The 18,485-nt window shown below is 42.5% G+C and overlaps 1 protein-coding gene across 4 annotated transcripts in view; it reads left to right on the forward strand.

The window, feature by feature from the left end:
- ERC2 (ELKS/RAB6-interacting/CAST family member 2) overlaps positions 1-18,485 on the forward strand; it is a 906,943-nt gene that overhangs the window by 470,406 nt on the left and 418,052 nt on the right. For all 4 annotated transcript variants that reach the window (XM_059663256.1, XM_059663255.1, XM_059663257.1 and 1 more), the window contains one exon: positions 6,838-6,973. In XM_059663256.1, the coding sequence (XP_059519239.1) occupies positions 6,838-6,973 (136 nt within the window). The remainder of the gene's footprint in view (positions 1-6,837; positions 6,974-18,485) is intronic.

Here is an 18,485-nt window from a genome sequence, read left to right on the forward strand (position 1 = left end):
GCCACAGGTAAGCAGCAGAGGAGGAACCACTGAGGAGGAAAGCCGAGATGGGAAGCATGGGAGATAAGTGGGCACCTGCTGAAGGGTGTTGGCAAGTCCCTAGGCAGTTGTCAAAGCTGGTGGCCACGCAGGCGGGCTCCTCTAGGGATGCTGTGACACATTCAGTCCAAGAGATCTGCTTCCTTCCGGAGCTAAGCCCTAAGACCTTGGCCCTACCGGTGACTCTTTGCAGGGAGGAGAGCTGGATTCAAGTAGCCACAACAGGCCAGATCCTTCCTCTTCCAGGAAGGAATATCATGCTCCTGACATTTAGCACATTTGTGTGTGCTGTAAAAATACCTCTGGGCTATTTATAATAGGTTTCTGAAATTTATAGCTACGCTGAAGTACTGAATGGAATTTACAAGCTTTACAAAAATGGGATCATCTCAGTGGTTAAAGTAAAAGCTTTCATTATTGGAAATTCTGCGCACAGTACTCATTGTCAGCTTCCATTGTGTGTGTGTGGCCCGTCTGCTTGTGTAGTTGCCTCGGGATCCCAGCTCATTTACCCAGGCTCGTCGTGACCTTCCGGCAACGCTTCCATTAAAATCACCTTCCAGGAATGTAACTCATCTTATTATTAAGAAAAGTACAAGTGGAAGTGAAATGTCTGACAAAAAGCGCTTAATAACCCATTCTGAAGTTCATTGTTGGAGGCCTTTAGAATACCTGCTGTTCCGGTGTGGGAAGCGAGACCCTAACTATGTGTTCCCAACATTGCACAAGACACGATTACATTCCTGCCTCCAGCTAACGTGAAACAGAGGGCACGGGCTGGCGTCTGTTCTAGGCATTTGACCTGCTCTAACTTGTCAGCTCTTCATAGTAACCCCCATGGGCTATTCTTATTCCCATTTTATATGTGAAGCTGAGGAACAGAGGCTAAGACACCTGCCCATGGTCACACAGCTAGAAAGGGGTGGTTTCTGATGGGAGCCTTGCGGCTCGGCTCCACGGTTTATGCTCCCAGCTCCTGCCGCAGCTGCCCCTAGAAAACTCCTGCAGCCCAGAAATTGTCTTCCACGGGGTGGTTCCATGTAACACTGCCAGTTAAACCTCCATCCAGTTATGTGTCCATGAGAGAAGAAAACATACGTCCACACACAAAACTGGTACAAGAATGTTCATGGCCATCTTATTAATCTTAAAAAAATTGGAAATAGCTCAAATATCCATTTAAAAAGGGAACAGCTAATGAAACTGTAGTGTATTCATGTACTGGGATACTGCTCAGCAATAAGATGGAACTAATACACAACAATACGGATGCATCTCGAAAACCTTAAGCTGAGTGTGAGAAGTCATACCAAAAAGAACACGTGCTTCTGGTTCCATGTGTACACAGTGCAAGAGCAGTCAAAGATTCATGTGAGTAAAGGTTAGAACTGTGATCACTTCTGGGCAGGGGGAGGGGCACCAGGCTGGGTGATGGCAGTGCTCTGCATTTTGATTGGTCAAAATCATTGACTTGTACACTTAATATTTGTGCATTTTCTTATATGTATTTTATACCCCCCCTCCACACACACACACATGAAAGTTCCCCTTCTTCCCCAAACCCATACTCAAAGGGAACCATCGTTTACAGACTGGTGAGGGGTGTCTAGGAGTTTCCATGTCCAGGCATGTTTGTATCTATCCATCAAACAGGCTTTCATGTTTTATGATAAACAAGATCAGCTATAGGTATTATTCTGCTGCCTGTTTTCTTTTTCAGTTGATATTATGTCTTGAAGGCTTTTCCATTTCCACATCTCAGTTTTGCCTTCATTCCTCAGCTAGCTCAGGGTTCCATGGTACGCATGTACTCGGTCTCAGCCAGGTTCCTTGTGGGTGATGAGGCAGTTTTCAAATTTTCACTTTTGTAGCGCTATAATGAAAATTTTTGTACATATATATTTGGACAAGCATTTTTGTAGGCTACTGTCCTAGAAGTGGGTTTGCTTGGGCAAAGTGTCTGTGCACTTTGGTGGATCCTGCCAAATTGGTTTCCAAAAATGCCTTTGTCAATTACACTCCTGCTGACCACAGATGAGAGCTCTGGATTCTGGCGTCCTCTCTAACAATGGCTATTATCCATCATTTCAAGTTTTCGAGAGCAGATGGGAAAAAAAAATGGCATCTGATTTCTGCTGAGATTTTAAAGAAAGAGAAGGTTTGGTTTTCTCTTTTCTATACAAATAAACATACATTTTTGGAGAAACATATGTATCTCCCAGGCCATATCCCAGCCATGTGATTGTATAGGCCTGACCAGCTCTCACCAGCAAGTTAGAGAACACGTTTTTACTTTGATGGATTATTCAAGTGAAACTAGCAGGAGTCTGTCCTCTCTGACATTCTTTTTTTTAAATATATTTTTATTGATTTTTTACAGAGAGGAAGGGAGAAGGATAGAGAGCTAGAAACATCGATGAGAGAGAAACATCAATCAGCTGCCTCCTGCACACACCCCACTGGGGATATGCCTGCAACCAAGGTACATGCTCTTGACTGGAATCGAACCTGGGACCTTTCAGTCTGCAGGCCAACGCTCTATCCACTGAGCCAAACCGGTCAGGGCTGACATTCTTTTTTTAAAAAAAAAAATTATCTGTTGATTTTATAGAGAGGGAGGAAGGTGGGGGGGGCGGGGGGAAGAGAGAGAGAGAGGTAGATTCCTTTTATCGTTCCACTTATTTATGCATTTATTGGTTAATTCTTGTATGTTCCCTGATCAGGGGTCAAACCTGCAACCTTGGCACATCAGGTTGATGCTCCACCCAACTTAATTACCCAACCAGAACCGACATTCATTCTTAATATAGTAGCCATTGTTGATCTAGATACCTGCTGGAATTTTTTTTTATTTAATCCAAATTCCTTAATGATGGCTGAATTTGAAAAGTGACATGACTTGCCTGGCTGGTGTGGCTCAGTGGTTGAGTGTCATGCCATGCACCAAGAGGTCACCAGTTCAATTCCTGGTCAGGACACATGCCCAAGTTTTGGGAAATCCCCACTAGGGGCATGCAAGAGTCAGCCAATGGATGTTTCTCTCTCATCATTGTTTCTGTCTCTCCCTCTTCCTTCCTCTCTCTCTAAAATCAATAAAAACATTAAAAACAAGAAAAGTGACATGACTTATTTAATGAGACTGGTCAATTTAAGGCAAACATTAAAAACTGCCCATACCACTGTACTCTCAAACTACGCCCCCATGATTGCTTTTTAAAAAAACTTGCATTTTTGATATATTTTAATGCTGTTTTCCTGGAGAGAAAAAAAAATCACTCCAAAATGACTTTTCCCCCAGACATGGAGCAGGTCAGTCTCTGGTAGTCTTGGAACCTGAGTTGTCTGGGGGGACGGGGGGTGGGAGTTGGGGAAGCTGGTATCAGAGACACTTTCTTCTCAGGCAGTACTGTCAGAGGGCTGGTGGTTTGCACTCCCACAGAGTTTTAGAGACCATTGAGAGCCACGCGGAGTGCGGCATGACTTATGCAGTGTGTGTTTACTTCTGCAGGTGGGGAAAGTGTGGGGACTGATAGGCCACTTACACATCTTACTCTTGGAAATGCTGAAGTTACTATTAGCAAGAATCACTGTGGTGATTCCTTCAGCAAGTGTCTACTGAGCTTGTGTAGGGGTATTTTCTCTTCTCCAAGGGATCTAATATTTTTAAACATTATGACTTTTTCTACCTGCCTCCTACTCTCCCTTCCTACCCCACCGCTTGCCTTAGCTTCCCTGAGGAGCATCTGAGAGGGGAACTGTCCAGTGGATGAGGTGCTCATCTCTTCCCATCCCACTCCACTCCTTCCCTCCTTCCTACCTCTGGCAGAGCAGTTGTTCTTTCTCTTTTTGGCTTTCAAGTAAGCTTTTCTTAGAAGAAAGGGTTCTATTGCTAGAAAAATATATGAAAACCCTAGTCATCCTACCAAGAAGTTATGGACACTTTACATGTATCTCTTGATATTCACATGTGCAAAGACAAGATGATCATCCTCATCACATTATTCTGCATAGAATCTTATTGGCCCAAATCCTAAGTTGTGCCATTTAAAACCCTACTTTTCTTTTCCAATTGCTAGTGCCTTAAATAAAGTATTTGAAGGAATAGTTGGAGACGACTGAAGATATGCCTCCATCACAGTGTTTGAACTTCAGTTTCCATTGTTCTTAGCTACCCATTCTATTTTCTTTTTAGTGTTCATAGCAGTTTTACTTTAATAGCTAGAAACCTGGAAAACCCCAAATATTGATCAACATATGAATGGTTAAACAAACTGTAGAATAACCATGCGTGGAATACTACTCAGCAACAAAAATGGACTAACTACTGATACTGACAACTGCATTGTTAATCAGTAATAATCAAAACATCATTCTGAGTGAAATAAGGCAGACACAAATTGGTCCATACTGTGTGGTTCCATTCTTCTATAGGAACAGATTAGTGGTTGCCAAGCCTGGGTGGTGGCAGGGGGTTAATTGTGAAAGGGAAACTCATGGGGTGATGCAAAGGCTCCATATCTTGATTATGGTGGTAATTACATGGGTATCATACATCTGTCAGAGCTCATTGAACTGTGCATCTAAAATTGTATATTTTCCTGTATTAAATTATATAGCACGAGTTGATTGCTGCTCGTTCTTAATTCTGGAACGTTTTAAGGGGTGCATGGATTTGGAATGTTTTCTTCTTTTTGGATTGAAAAACGCCTGCAGTATCCCAGAAAGCAAGGTCTTCTTGGGAACTTTGTGGGAGTTCCTTAAGTGATGTTTGCAAAATGATGCTTGCAATTATAATCTGTTTTATTTATCACTGGTACTGGGGGGAAACGTTTAGCAGTTAGTTCTATTTAAGGATGTACTTCAAAGTAATAAAAAAGTATTTATTTATAAAACATGTCCTCTAATTAAACAATCTCACTAGTAATACTGACCTCTCCCTCACGTCCTATTACCGTGCATTGGCCTTGTCTTCCAAGGAACTAGGAATTGTACTTGCCCTGGGTTAGTATGCGCTTTGGAACGACTATACCTCTGTTCATTTAGGAAGCAAGTGGTCATTCTTAACATCTCTGTAGTAACCAAATGATACTCTCCTAAAAGTAGATTAGCATGTAGACTTTGCTGGTAGCATCATATGTGCACATTACTGTATCTGGTTAAAACAGGGAAATATGAGACCAAAATAATCCAATCCAAATAATGATGAAGGGGATGGTTATTCTATCTTACCTTCTATACTTATATCCTCTTAATAAGTATCACAAGGAATATTGAAATCACTGAGTCCATTGGTTTTATAAATATTCTGAGCCAACTGAGCCAAATATTTAGTTGGTTCAGAATATTTTTATTAGCAGAGCCCCTAATAGATGATTTTTAAGCTCAATAAATAATTCTCTTGAATTTCTTTTTCTTGGAGTAGGAGGAAGTAGACACATCTATAATTTAATGAGCACTAGAAATAAGAGTTTCTTGTTGAGAATGCTTCCATTTGATGATTAGTTGTTTCCTTTGGGCCTGTTTGTTGTTTATCATCTAGTTCTCATCTCACCCATACTTCCATAAGAGAAGTGGTTCTCAGTACACTTGTTTGGGACTCGGGGCTCAGTAACAGTGGCCCGTTAGCAAAGCAGGGGAGAGTGGGCGAAGGGATTAAAAGTTCCCCCGATGGCTCTGCTCCACGGCCCTCCAACTTTGGAATCGCTGCTCCTGAGCCCTCTGGACGGCCCTCCTGCCTCCTCACATGTTGGATTAGATTTATAACAGCTGCCGTGGACATGGTTGCCTAAACCTGTGGAATGTTTCGCTAAACGCTGCTGGTGAAATAGGCCACATTACGCCTGTAACTGCCCCCTCCCCTGCTTTGTTTTAACCCGTTCTTTATCCTTAGTCTTTTACTCTCACTTTATGATTTTGCACTTTGACATCCTATAGATTCATTGAGAACTTTTTGGTCCATGCACTGGGGCTTATTTAGCATGATGATTAGCCGAAGTGTTATTCTGTTTGAGCTAAGTGATGACAATGTATTTGATTGGAGCCTTGTAATTGTTATTTTAAAATCAAAGTAATGGATTATGATCTCAGAATAGAACCTGATCCAAAAGAATAATAATAATTAGAACAGCAAGCACTTAATTAGGAGAAAATAAATGTTCCATCACAGACCTTAGGGCCCAGCATACCATGAGTCCTGCCTACCTTTGCAGTTCCATCGCCTACCCCACCCCACCCCACCCCATTACTTACTCCCTGCAGTCTTCCAGTTCTTAAAAGTAGCCAGGTCCTTTCCTGCCTTGGGAATTATACTTGCTGTTCTCTCTACCTGGGGGCTCCTCCCCAGGTGTTTTCTTGGCTGGTTCTTCAGAGCCTCACTCACAGTCTTGTTTCCTTAGGGAGGTTTCCTGGACACAGTGACTAAAGCCATCTGCTCTACCCCCCGCCTTTCCACACATGCAAGGCACAACATCTCTCACAACATGCTCTGTGTTTCCTTCAACATTAGGAAACCTAAGTTGTGTCTCCTTGGTATTTGTCTGTCTCCTCTACTGGACTCTAAGCTCCATGAGGAGGGTGGAGACTATCCCTGTTTTATTCACCACTGCAGCCCCAGTGCCCTCCTGGTCCCTGGCGTGAAGTAGGTGCTCCATACCCATGTGTGGTTGAATGAATAGAATATTCTAAAGTCCCAGCTCTCCCTGAACCCATATCAATACGGGTCTGTACTTAGCGCTTCCATTATGATCGCGTACGACCTTGCAGGGGTTGAATTAACCCAGCTGTGCTGACTCTCCTCAGGCATATGAAGGATCAGAATAAGAAGGTGGCCAACCTCAAGCACAACCAGCAGCTGGAAAAGAAGAAGAACGCCCAGCTCCTGGAGGAAGTGCGCAGGCGGGAAGATAGCATGGCGGACCCCTCCCAGCACCTGCAGGTGAGCCCAGGCTTTTCCTCTTCTTGCCTGAGTAGTGGGAGGTCCACTTGCTCTGACACGTAGCCACTGCTGTGGGAAAACGTGCGCAGAAGCGGTGGGCGTGCCTCTGCCCCGAATCCAGCACTGACCACGTACCCCCAGGGGACCTGGAGGTCTTTGTAGTGAGGAGCATCATTTCAAAATGGTGTCCGAGAAAAGCGATGATGGGGGCGCCCACTGATGCTTCACAGGTTCTCTTGGTTCTTATACTTTACCTTAAATGTGAAGGGCTCCGTTTATATAGTTGGCAAGAAGCTTAAAACGTAGAAATGTCTTCCTTTTAGAATTATGGACGTTGCTTTGGTTTTAGGAGAAGGGAAATGTGTGCCTATTATCACAGAAGGTATTTGGGAAAAGATGCAGGAATTTGATCTCAGAGAGTTTATAAAATTGGTTTTGTTTTGCCTAAAACTCTGAGGCCCCGAAACAGGTCATTATTCTGTCTTCTCAGTGGAATATAGTTATCTCTGAATGGATGGCTCTCAGAAACCAATGGACCCACTGAAGACACCCATTTTTCCTCATTAACCATTCCTATTTTTGGCAAAGGGGCTCTTTCCATGTGCTCAATAAAACATTCAAGCTAGCCCAGGGCATTTGCTTTGAAGTTCCTTTATTTATTTGTGGGCCTTTAAACAGAACAGTTCAAGTTCAAGTTGGCTGGAGTTCATTTTAAATTTTGCTTATTAATTAATGTCTCTCTCCAGTTATATATTAGGTTTCCTCCTTGGAGATAGAACAAGTTAGATAATTTCAATATGTACATAAAATTGTTCTTTTTAATTGAACCAAAGAGAAATAAATTATTCTGGAGTAAGAAATGCAAGAACATGCCCTGCACTGAGACTGGCATGAGGGGATGACTTAGTAGTAGTTTCTTTTCTCTCTGTGTCCGGGAGGTGCCTGCAGATTGCCAGTCAAGCCTCCTTGCACTGATGCCTGATTTGGATAGCACAGTATTAGAATCAGCTTCTTTGTTCAGCCCTGGGGCCACCTTAGTTAGCATGGACTGGTCACTTGTTTAAATCCACAGCTTCCTCAATGTTCTTGGCAAATTACATCCCAGGGTTTTGTAATTCTTTTCCCTATTGGTTATGAGACATCAGATTGGAGCCTACAGACTGAGAATATACTAGTAGTTAACTTAAATTTGTAGAACATTTTATTGCCTTGCCAGGCACACAGTCTCATTTATTCTTCACAAAAATGGTGATTTTACATATGGTAAAACTAGCCTCAGAAAAGTAATGAAATGACATCTAGCATGGAGTGGAGATGAACCTGACTCCAGGTCTTCCACCTTCAAGAATCTAATGTAGAGAAGTATTAACAGGATTAGGTACCATTTATTAAACTTCTCCATATACTGGGTTCTGTGCTATTTACTTTATAGAAGCTGTTTAATTCTTATGTCAACTGGGTTACTCAGGGCTCCTAGTTGCAGACTATGGCATCAGGAATCCGACTTTATCCTACTCACAGATAGCCATTGTTCTTCGTTGCCTTGATTCTCAGGAAGGCAGTCCACAGTGATGCCAATGATGGCCACCACCAGCCAACACAGTCTGTGAGTGCTGTCATCCCAGGGGAAGGAGAAAAGTCTTTTCTTAGTAGTTCTAGACAAAGTTCAAAGGCTGATAAAACACATGAATTGGCCAAGCCAGGATCAGGTCATGTGATGACCTCATCTTGAGGACAGGGGGTAGCCTTACCCAAAGCCCATGGGCTGAGAGTGAGGACAGGTGATTTCCCATAAGAAAGAGAGTTCTGTTACCAAAAGGGGTGCTGGGCAGCCAAAGCCACCTTTGGTTTTTTTTCATATCAGTGTCATATGGGGAGATTGTGGATATGGTGAGGGTTCTGGAGAATTAAGAGAGGAGGGCAAGAAAACTTTGGAGAGAAGTAGGACTGAGATGGAATGAGTTTGACATGGGAGGGAGAGAACAGTAGGGAAGGCCCTCCAGGCAGGTACACAGGTTGCACAGAGCAAAATACAGTCAGGGTACAAAACATAACAGACCAATTGATCCTTGTGACAGTGAGATAAGTGTTGTTGCTATATTTCTTTATCTAATTGTGGAGCTAGAATGACCAGAATTCATTCCAAGTTTCAAAATTTATTAGCTGAATGTCCTTGGCCAGGTTACATAACTTCCCTAAGACCAGTGTATCTGTAAAATGGGAATAATAATTGCATCTACTCCAGAGTTGTGAGGATTAAAGTGTCAATGCAGCCCTGGCCCATGTGGCTCAGTTGGTTGGAGCATCATCTATATACACTAAAAGGTTGTGGGGTCCATTCCCCATCAGGGCACATACCTAGGTTGCGGGTTCGATTCCTGGTCAGGGCCCATATGGAAAGCAACCAATCAATATACTCACTCAGATGATGTTTCTCTCTCACTCGCTCTGTGTTCTTCTCTCCCTAAAATCAATAAGCGTATCCTCAGGTGAGGATTAAAAAATAATAATAAATAAAAAATAAAGTGTCAGTGCATATAAAAATTTAGGATTGTACTTGATACAAGCTATACTCAAAATAAGTGTTAATGATAGAGTGTTTTTTGTTTTCTTTTCTTTTTTCTTTTTCTATTTTTAATTGTTATTATAACAACAAAGAAAAGATAAAAGAAACATTTTAAAAGTATCTATGCTGCACATGGAAATTATGCAGTTCTGCTGTGATATGCATTGAGCATTAAAGTTTCTGTTTTTTCTATAAATAGTCATTTTTTCTTTTCTAAGGACACATCCAGTTATGGAAATTAATGTCTTGTTTTGACCCATGAACTTTTGTATAGCAATATTTTCATAAGGGGCCTTAGTAACTACCTCATAGACTTATTCATAAAAGATAGCCTGGTCTGGAATTGCTTAGTTGCATTCCTGACCACCCCAAATAACGGACAGCATTTGAAATGCAATAAAAAGTAATCACGATTAATTTTGATGAAAATGTCTCTGGTTAAGGTTAATAGAGAGTAAAACTCCCACTTTCCTGGATTGTTAAGCAGATGTACTCAGATGCAGCAATTACTGCCTTCTGAAGGCAGAACTTTCCTTTCTGGGGGCACTTCGTTTTTTTATACTGCTGTTGTTTTAAGGGCTTCCTGTTTATAAGTCGGCCTGTTAAGCCCTTTAAGTTTCAGTCACCTGGCATCTGGTTTACTTGGTTGGTTGATTGGTTGGTTGATTAGCTGATGGTTGTGTGATTGGCACTTACAAAATTTGTTTTTTTCTACACCAGTATTTTGTAATGGTTGGATACTCTGACTTCATGATTCAGCCAAATAGATATTACATCCAGAAAAATCTAAGGCTGAGCATTGCCGGAAACGATAATGGCTTTTGGATTGTGTCCCAAAGGAAGATTGAAGAGATTCAACCAGTTGGTATGAGAATTGGAGACACAGGATTGGGGAAGTGCACTCTTCCCACAAAGAGGACATAGTAAAAGGGCAAGGTAGCCATGCAGTCTGTCGAAAGAGACATGCTTTGGAGAAATGGTTCTCCTTTATAAAGAAAGCAAGAACGTAAAACTAATCAAAAATTGCTGCTGCCATGGCTTGTGTGTAGGGATGTAATAGAGAGTGGTGGGCACTGTGAGTCCGTGCCCCATCAAAGGCCTGGGACCACCGAGTTTTGGCTGACTGCTGCCATGAAGGTGGCCCTAGAGTCCAGTGGCTTTCTGGTTGCCATAACATGTGAATCTTTGCATGAAATCTGTGGATTTTAGAAAGTTGGTTTCAATGGCTTTAAACACTCCGTGGGTCCGGTGAAGCACACGTGCAGGTGAACTGACCCCTGGTGTGTAGCATCTCTTGCACAGCTTGGCGTTCTGTTCCTACTGTAAATAAAGAGCTGGCCCAATGCGACCCACCAAAGAGAGATGGCAGTTTAGTGCGTTTGTCCTGAGTTCTTTCTTTTGTCTGAAATACCTTAGTTTGAGACTATGTAATTACTTGAGTAAGGCAGGGAATCTCTCTGACACTCACCTTTTTAATCTGTAAGTGGGGATTACAATTAGTACCCTCCTGGATGGTTCAAATAAGATGAAGTTTATGAAAGAGCCTAGCACAGATCTGACCCACATGGGGTTCAGTTACTAGGGTTTTCTCCCAGAGAGACAGCTAATGAGCTTCTAACCATAGAAGACAGTGCCCATTGGAAGTATCGCCTGACAAATCCTTTGTTAACAATTTTATACTGATGAGTAATACAGATCTTGAGCACAGGCCAGTGAATGAAAGTTTCCAATAAAGCACTAAAAAACATTTTGGGCAATAAGGAGGGAAAATTAAAATATTTTTCAAGTTTATGCTGAATTATGTGTGAAAAGTCGAAGTGAAAGACCGTGATTTTCTTGTATAATATTGTAGACCTGTTCCTCAGGACACAGATGATGGAGCATGATATTTACGTCTGTCCTCGGGGCTTTGGGCTTCCGTGTGTCCCCGTAGAGGCCACATGGAGATTTTTCAACAAGGTGTCTTCCCGGAGATTCACACTAAATCGTCTCTACAAGGACGGGATGCATATTTCCCCCTCCAACCTCTAGCTATTTCTTGCTGAGTAAATATGCCAATGTGAAATCCCAGTGGACATCTTTGTAGATTTTGGCTGCATTTTTCCCTGTGCAGCTTATCAAGTTAATGAACTAACATTCTAAGAAGTGCACAAGCCAATATTTTATGTTCCTTTTCTGTTGTATGTCTGCAGAATTCTCTTCAATTTATTGCCTGAAAACTAAAGTCTGTTCTTGTGTGCTTCCGTTTCCAAATTATAGGTTCCCAGGGAACTGTAAAGTTTCTTCTCTGCTAGTGGTTAAGCCCAAGTGTGATCAGTTTAAAAAGCAAATGAATGTTCCCATTTATTCTTGTCCTTTTAGTAGAGTTCTAAAAAAAGCAAAAAAGCTCAGAAGACAATTTTATTTTCCAATTTGTGCAACTTTGGACATCCGTACCTTTTTTCCAAGGGGACTTTTTTGACTTTGCTCCTCCAATTAGATTTGGAATCAGCTAACAGAGGAAGTGTAACAAGCAACAGAAACCTTACACATACCTAGCTTTCAGCAAAACGTTATGGAGTTTCCAAGCTTTGCCAGGTTGTTTTTTGCAGAGGGACACTGATGTTTTAAGAAGCAATTTTTAAGCCTTCCTATCGATATTTTCATTTCTCCATGTCAATGAGTTAATTTCTCTTTCAATTCCCCACGCTTAAAATGGTTACTCTAGTGGTGATCTATGTTCGCCTGTTACGGGGCACTTCTGCCTACTGCCATTAGAAGAAACCTGACCAGCAGAGCGAGGAGATTCATCACTGTCAAAACACGTTGATTTAGTTCTGCGTTTTCATGGCTGTTTGGTAGGCATGGTGTGGAGTGATTTAGGGAGCCTCCATTTCAGCCATCTTGTTCAACATATGGAAAGGTGAGAGACGTCGCCTTAACACCAGCTTAAAAGAAAAATCCACATTTGTTTACAGTTTCATTTTCATTTAGTCTGGTCTTTTTAGCACAGTGAGGTGTTTCCTTTGTCCTGTGATTTTCTACCTTGATGGGTAGAGATTGGGATGTTCCATTAAGCTGTGGATAAAGTCTGTGGTGGTATTGAAATGTGGCCTGAGAGGCATCCCATGTTCCCAGGCTATTCATAGTTTAAGATGACAAAAAGTACTCAGGTACTCGCCAGTCTGCAGAGGACACCAAACATTGGCCAGTAGGACTGAAGATTAATACAGAAGGTTTTCTGTTCTTGGGGATTTACTTTGACATTTATTTTACTTTTGCACTCTCATTCTCCATGAGCCCAGAATGACTTTTGTTGTAGCAGATCTCTGTAGGCAGCCTCAGAAAATCTTACTTGACAGTCAGCTTCCAGTAGCCTTGGGTTGAAGTCCCTACTCTTTGTAGGAAATCAAGGACTGTCAGGGAGACCAGGCATTCTGTGCATGGTATTTGGGAACTAACCATTCCTTAGAAATGTTTCAAGCAAACAAGTAAAATCAAGTAAATAAAACTGTTTTATGTGGAGCTTTTCTCCTTTCTTCCGAATTACTTGTTTTTCCCAATATGCAGTAACTTGCATATTTCTTCGAGAAACGTCTTCTGCTTTTTCCTCAGGATTTGTGACTAATCCTTCACTTCATACAGCCCCTCTGTACAAACACAATATATTTCTATGGAAAAGAGAGGTTTACCTTTAATCAAGTGTTGCCTAATCGACCTCCTAAATTATCCCCTAGAGATGGAGTGGAGTTCATTATTCTTTTCTGAAGGGTTTTCGGGTTTCACTCCATTAGTGGCTCTTCAGCCGTCCTCAGCAAAGTGCATGTTTGTTTGTCAAAGGCTGAAGATCCTGCAGAATGAAATGCAACATATTTATCAAATGAAATCACTGTTATTATGGGAGCAGAGTTGTAAATGCTCTGGGATGACAAAGCCGGAGGGGCTGGAGGCTGGAAAAGAAGTCGTGGTAGAATGATATGCAATCTCTTATTCATTTTGAGAGAGGTGACTAGGAGATGAGACAATTTTTTAATTTTTATCCCATTTTGTGCCCTTTGGCCCCTGAAATGTCAGTTGATTGGGAAAGGCAGCATGCATGCTCCTGTGATCTCCAGGGAGAATCAGCAGACAGAGGGGTGCTACAGGACAGAGTGGGCACTAGCTCTATAGAGCGAGGATGGAGGGCTTGCCTTGTAGCATCTGCTTTTCTTCAGTTTATCTTTAACTCTGATCTCTGGGCTTATTTTGAAGGAGTTTTTGGCTATAAACTGGAGACATCATTTTTATATGTTTACTAGAGGCCCAGTGCACGGACTCGTGCACCGGTGGGGGGGTCCCTCGGCCTGGCCTGCACCCTCTTGCAATCTGGTACCCCTCAGGGGATGTCAGATTGCTGGTTTCAGCCCGATCCCCATAGGCCAAGCTGAAGGACCCCACCGGTGCACAAATCCATGCACTGGGCCTCTAGTATGCATATAAGATCTTTGGTTAATCTCTTCCTGCCCTCCCCGCTTCCCTCTGAGATTCATCAGTCTGTTCCATGTTTCCATGCCTGTGCATTGAGTGTCTGCCCCCTGGTGGTCAGTGCGCATCATAGCTACTGGTCAAATGGTTGCTTAGGCTTTTATATGTATAGATTAAAATCACTGCTAGTGATCAGTTTGGTCAGAAGTAATAATAGCATCTCAGCTGAACCCTGTGAACTTCACAGAGGGCTTTCAGGGGCTGAGCTTCATGTGTGATCCTCTCATTGACCTTGAGGATTGGATGGGTCAAGTTTGTATATCTTCATTTATAGATGAGGAAACTGAGCCTCAGGCAGTTGTTCAGTGAATCATCTGTAATCATGGGTCTCATAAAAGGCAAAGCTTTGAGGAGGAACCAAGGCCTCAGAGTTTTTCTTATGAAGGTCAGACGAAGGCTCAGTCAGCTTTTGGACACTGAAGAAAATGCTTTCCCAGGCAAACCTTTCTGAACCAGAAGTCATGCTTTAAAAGCCACTGAGAAAAGAGGCATCAGAGGTGTGTGCTTGGAGCATCTAAATGTTCTTGTATTCTACTTGAATCCATAGCATGCGCAGTATAATCTTCAAAGTAGAAATGGTGAAGGCATTACTGAAGAACCCACACATGGAAGGCAAGCGGGCTGAAAGGAGAAAAAAAATTTGACAGCAGACCTTATAATTTTTTCAAAGGTAGAATTTACATAATAACTCACACAGGAGACTCAGGAATCCCTAGGGGGCAATTGTGTTCAACATGCATCAAAAGATCGAGTCCACTTAAATCAGCTCTCTGTGGCCAGGGCAATTACTGCAGGTTTGCCCTGAGATACAGCTACTGGAGGTTAGTCAGGGGCCACCTGCAAATCACAGTGCATGTCACCCTGACATCATAGATGCTGGTATTTCAGCACATTGCTGCCCAAGGCAGAGAACTGCGCATGGTTAATTTTTTAAAATGTTAACTCAGACGTATGGCTTGTCCAGAGCATGGCTAAGCTGTATATTCAGGCACTCCAGACTAGGGAAATGACAATCAATGACATAGGCAATGATTTAGATAAAAATCTTGTGAAAGGTAAATTCAACTATGAAATCTGTTTCTAGTCACTTAATAGCCTCTTCTGAAATACACACTTGGGAAGTTGGTAATTTGAATTTATGATACTTTTAATTTCTTCTCTGCTATTACACTTTCCCTTTGCATTTTATTTCTTTATGGTGCCTGGAAAAACTCTGCAAGGCTAAGCAATCATAGGTTTTTCTTACTAGAAAAGACTTTATTTAACACAAGCTCCTTGTTTTGCTGATGAGGAAAGTAGGGCCCTGCAAAGGCAGATAACCTACCCAACACCCCAGTGGGAGTTGTTGGCAGAGGGGAGACCAGATCCCAGGCCTTTCATATCCTTGCCCAGTGCTATTTGTGCAGCCCACTGGTTCCATAAAATGTGTCTGCCTTCAGGCGGATTTGAACCTTGAACCTTCAAGCCCAAAGGTTGGGCCTCTGCTCCTTAATGCTGGATATTAGATTGACCCTTTAAGATAATCTAAAATTATGCCTTCACAATAAGCTAAGCTTTATGCACATTTTATAAACATGGTATTCTGTTATCTAGTATGTCTCTTCTCTGTCTTTAAAATTAGAGTCACTAAAGAGGGATAAGTGAGTGGTGGAAAAAATTGCTGTGAGAACAAACTATGGAGCTTAGGACTCTTTAGATGATACATAAAAATTGGTTTAAGTTATTTATATCTTTGCCTCTTTTTCTCATCCATAATGGGATATCATCTATAAAGAGACTCAGGAAATCTCTTGTCATGGAAAACAAGTGGATTGCTTAGACAATTCAACAATAAGAATAATAGCTGCTACTTTTTATTGGGCAATGAACTAAGCCAGGGGGTTAGTCTTTGGTTGAGTTCCCCGGGAAATGGAGAGTCAGAGATGAACATGCAGGAGGTTCCTGGGAGTGCTCTCAGAAAGGGAGAGAAGCAGGGATGGGCCTGGAGAACTTGAGCTGTAATGTTCCAACAAAGGCCTTAGCAGGTCCCATCCGTTGGTCTGCAGTTGGGGTGGCCATTTGAAAGGAGTTGACCCCAAATGAGATAATAGGACTGCACCTCTGTAACCCCCCATCAGCAAGTCAGTGGATTCAGTCAACTCCTGGGGAAGGCATAACCATGGGCAGGGCACCTCTCAAGGCAGGCACATTCCTGGCATCTGGGAATGAGCGTCTCAGTTCTAAAGAGGATCTGGGCAGGGCACCACTGCGTCTACAGCAAACACCCAATGTGTCGCACGGTCCCCTCTGACACCCACGGCAAACACACACAGGCTTCTTTCCCACCCACCTTCAACTTTCTTTTCAATACAAGCAGCTATTACAAACCCAGTCCTCGTTGGCCAAGTTCCTCTGTACACACATTGACTTGTTTAATCTTCCCAACAAGCTCATGAGGTTGCTACTGTCTATGAAACCAGTTTGCGAGTGAGAAGATTGAGACCTGGTGATGTTTAACAGGAAGAAGACCTGGCATTCTTTCCCGGTCTCAGTCACGAGTGTGGCACTCCCCCTCTCCTGTGCACAACTGCTTCTTTATATGCTTTAGATCGTCCACAGTAACTATAGCAACAGTGAAGGTGATGGTCAGGCTACTTCAAAAACAAATAGAATGATTAGGTGGTGGAAACTTGGGTGAAGAGGCTTTGCATGGGTTTTATGGAGTAGTGGCTAAGCTCCTTTATGTAATGGGGTATAACGGAATGATTCGTAAAGGCGTGTAAGGTCTTCCAGCACATAGTCTCACTGGTGGTTTTTGAGGACTCTGTGCTATCTGCTAGGACTTACAGTCAGTAAGTCAAGATTCTTTACCCTCCAACATCTCAAGGTCTTCTCTTCCAACAAAAGTGTCCTCACCGGGCAGCTGATTTGCAGCAGCTTCTGTAAGTTTTCTGGAACATATTTTCCTGGGCTGCTGCTTCCTCTGGGATGAAGACCTTTCAAAAGAGGTCATGATGAGTTGTGTCTGCTGTTGGAGCCAGAGCGGAAGCTTCCAGAAGACCTTCCGAACTTCAGCTCTGCAGTAGAGCTGCACGCATCTGAGTGGGTGAGGGTTGAGGGTACGGAGGGAGTTGGGGATCTGGGTTAATTCTGGGCTTGATCTGGGCTCAGTCACTGATGAGCTGTGTGACTTTGAATGATTTTCTTTTTCTCTTTGAGCCTATTTTCTTCTGTACAAAATGGTGGGCTTGTGTGGGGTAAGGCCTCTTTCAACTCTCAATCCCGGGTCCTGGGACTCACTGAAGGATGCACACATGTGATGATTTAAAAAAGCATCTGAGAGGGCAGCTCATGGGCCAGTGGGGATGTTGCAGCCCATGCAGAGCATTCATGTTAGCGGCGGGAGGCCCTCCAGCCGGAGGTTCGTAAACTGGGAGAAGCTGGTCTCCTTAAGACCAGTCTGTAATACACTATCTGGCTTAACTATAATATATTCTAGGAACTCTTTCTGTTCTCCACTTAAAGTGCAAAACCTGCCATTTTGAGGAGACTCTTGTACTATGTACTAAATAAAGCATTGTACTTTCTCTCTTTAGAGTAGTCAGTTATAATAATACACCCACCAATTGTTATTTTTTGGTAAAAGATAAAAGTTAGACCAGTGACAGTCTGGACATAAGATATACAATGCAGGAACTCCTCAGAATTGAACCACCTGGGTTCCAGACTTATTTCTCAAGGGCAGGAGCTATGTGGTTTTCCAATGTCATTGTTTGTGATGTAGATAGTTGTTTTAATAAGCCACTATGTCAATAGGGGATATTTCCCCCCCCCACCCCCCACCCCCCACCCCCCGGACTCTGGGGGTAGGTCATAGTGAGCTGTGGGAAAATAGAACAGAGACTAATTTGACAAAAACCCAGTTGATATGATCTAGGTTCACATTTCCCAAAGCATGTTTATCAAAGTAAAGTCCTGTAAAATACTATTAGAAAAAAGGGTTCCATTTGTCAAATGCCTTTGGGAAACAGTACAGACTCTGTCCTTCTCTTAAAGAATCACCATGCACATTAGCATATTAAAGACACAGAGAAGTCCTGCAGTCAAGAGAAGGGTTCAATATCTATCCAAAATTTCTCTAAATCATTTGATAAAACAAATCCTTTTTTTTTTCTTTCTGGAATATCTATTAACATTGCAAAGAATTAGCATTTTATGGAACTTGGGTTAATGCTGATCTAAGCAAGTCACAGTGCTGGTAACTGAGCTATGCAATCAGCTCTTCGATTATAACTTAAGGTCGGACACACTCTGCAGTGATACTTTTGATTCAGCATATATCATGGTTGCTGAGTCAGAATTCACCTGGGCATCTCGCAATGGCTTTGCGCTTGCCACTTGATTCAAAAAAACAGTTCTGTCAGAACGATGGCCAAGAAAATTCTACCTCTGCTAGCCTTTTTA

The sequence above is a fragment of the Myotis daubentonii genome, chromosome 14, assembly GCF_963259705.1.
Source record: "Myotis daubentonii chromosome 14, mMyoDau2.1, whole genome shotgun sequence".
Classification (NCBI taxonomy): domain Eukaryota; kingdom Metazoa; phylum Chordata; class Mammalia; order Chiroptera; family Vespertilionidae; genus Myotis; species Myotis daubentonii.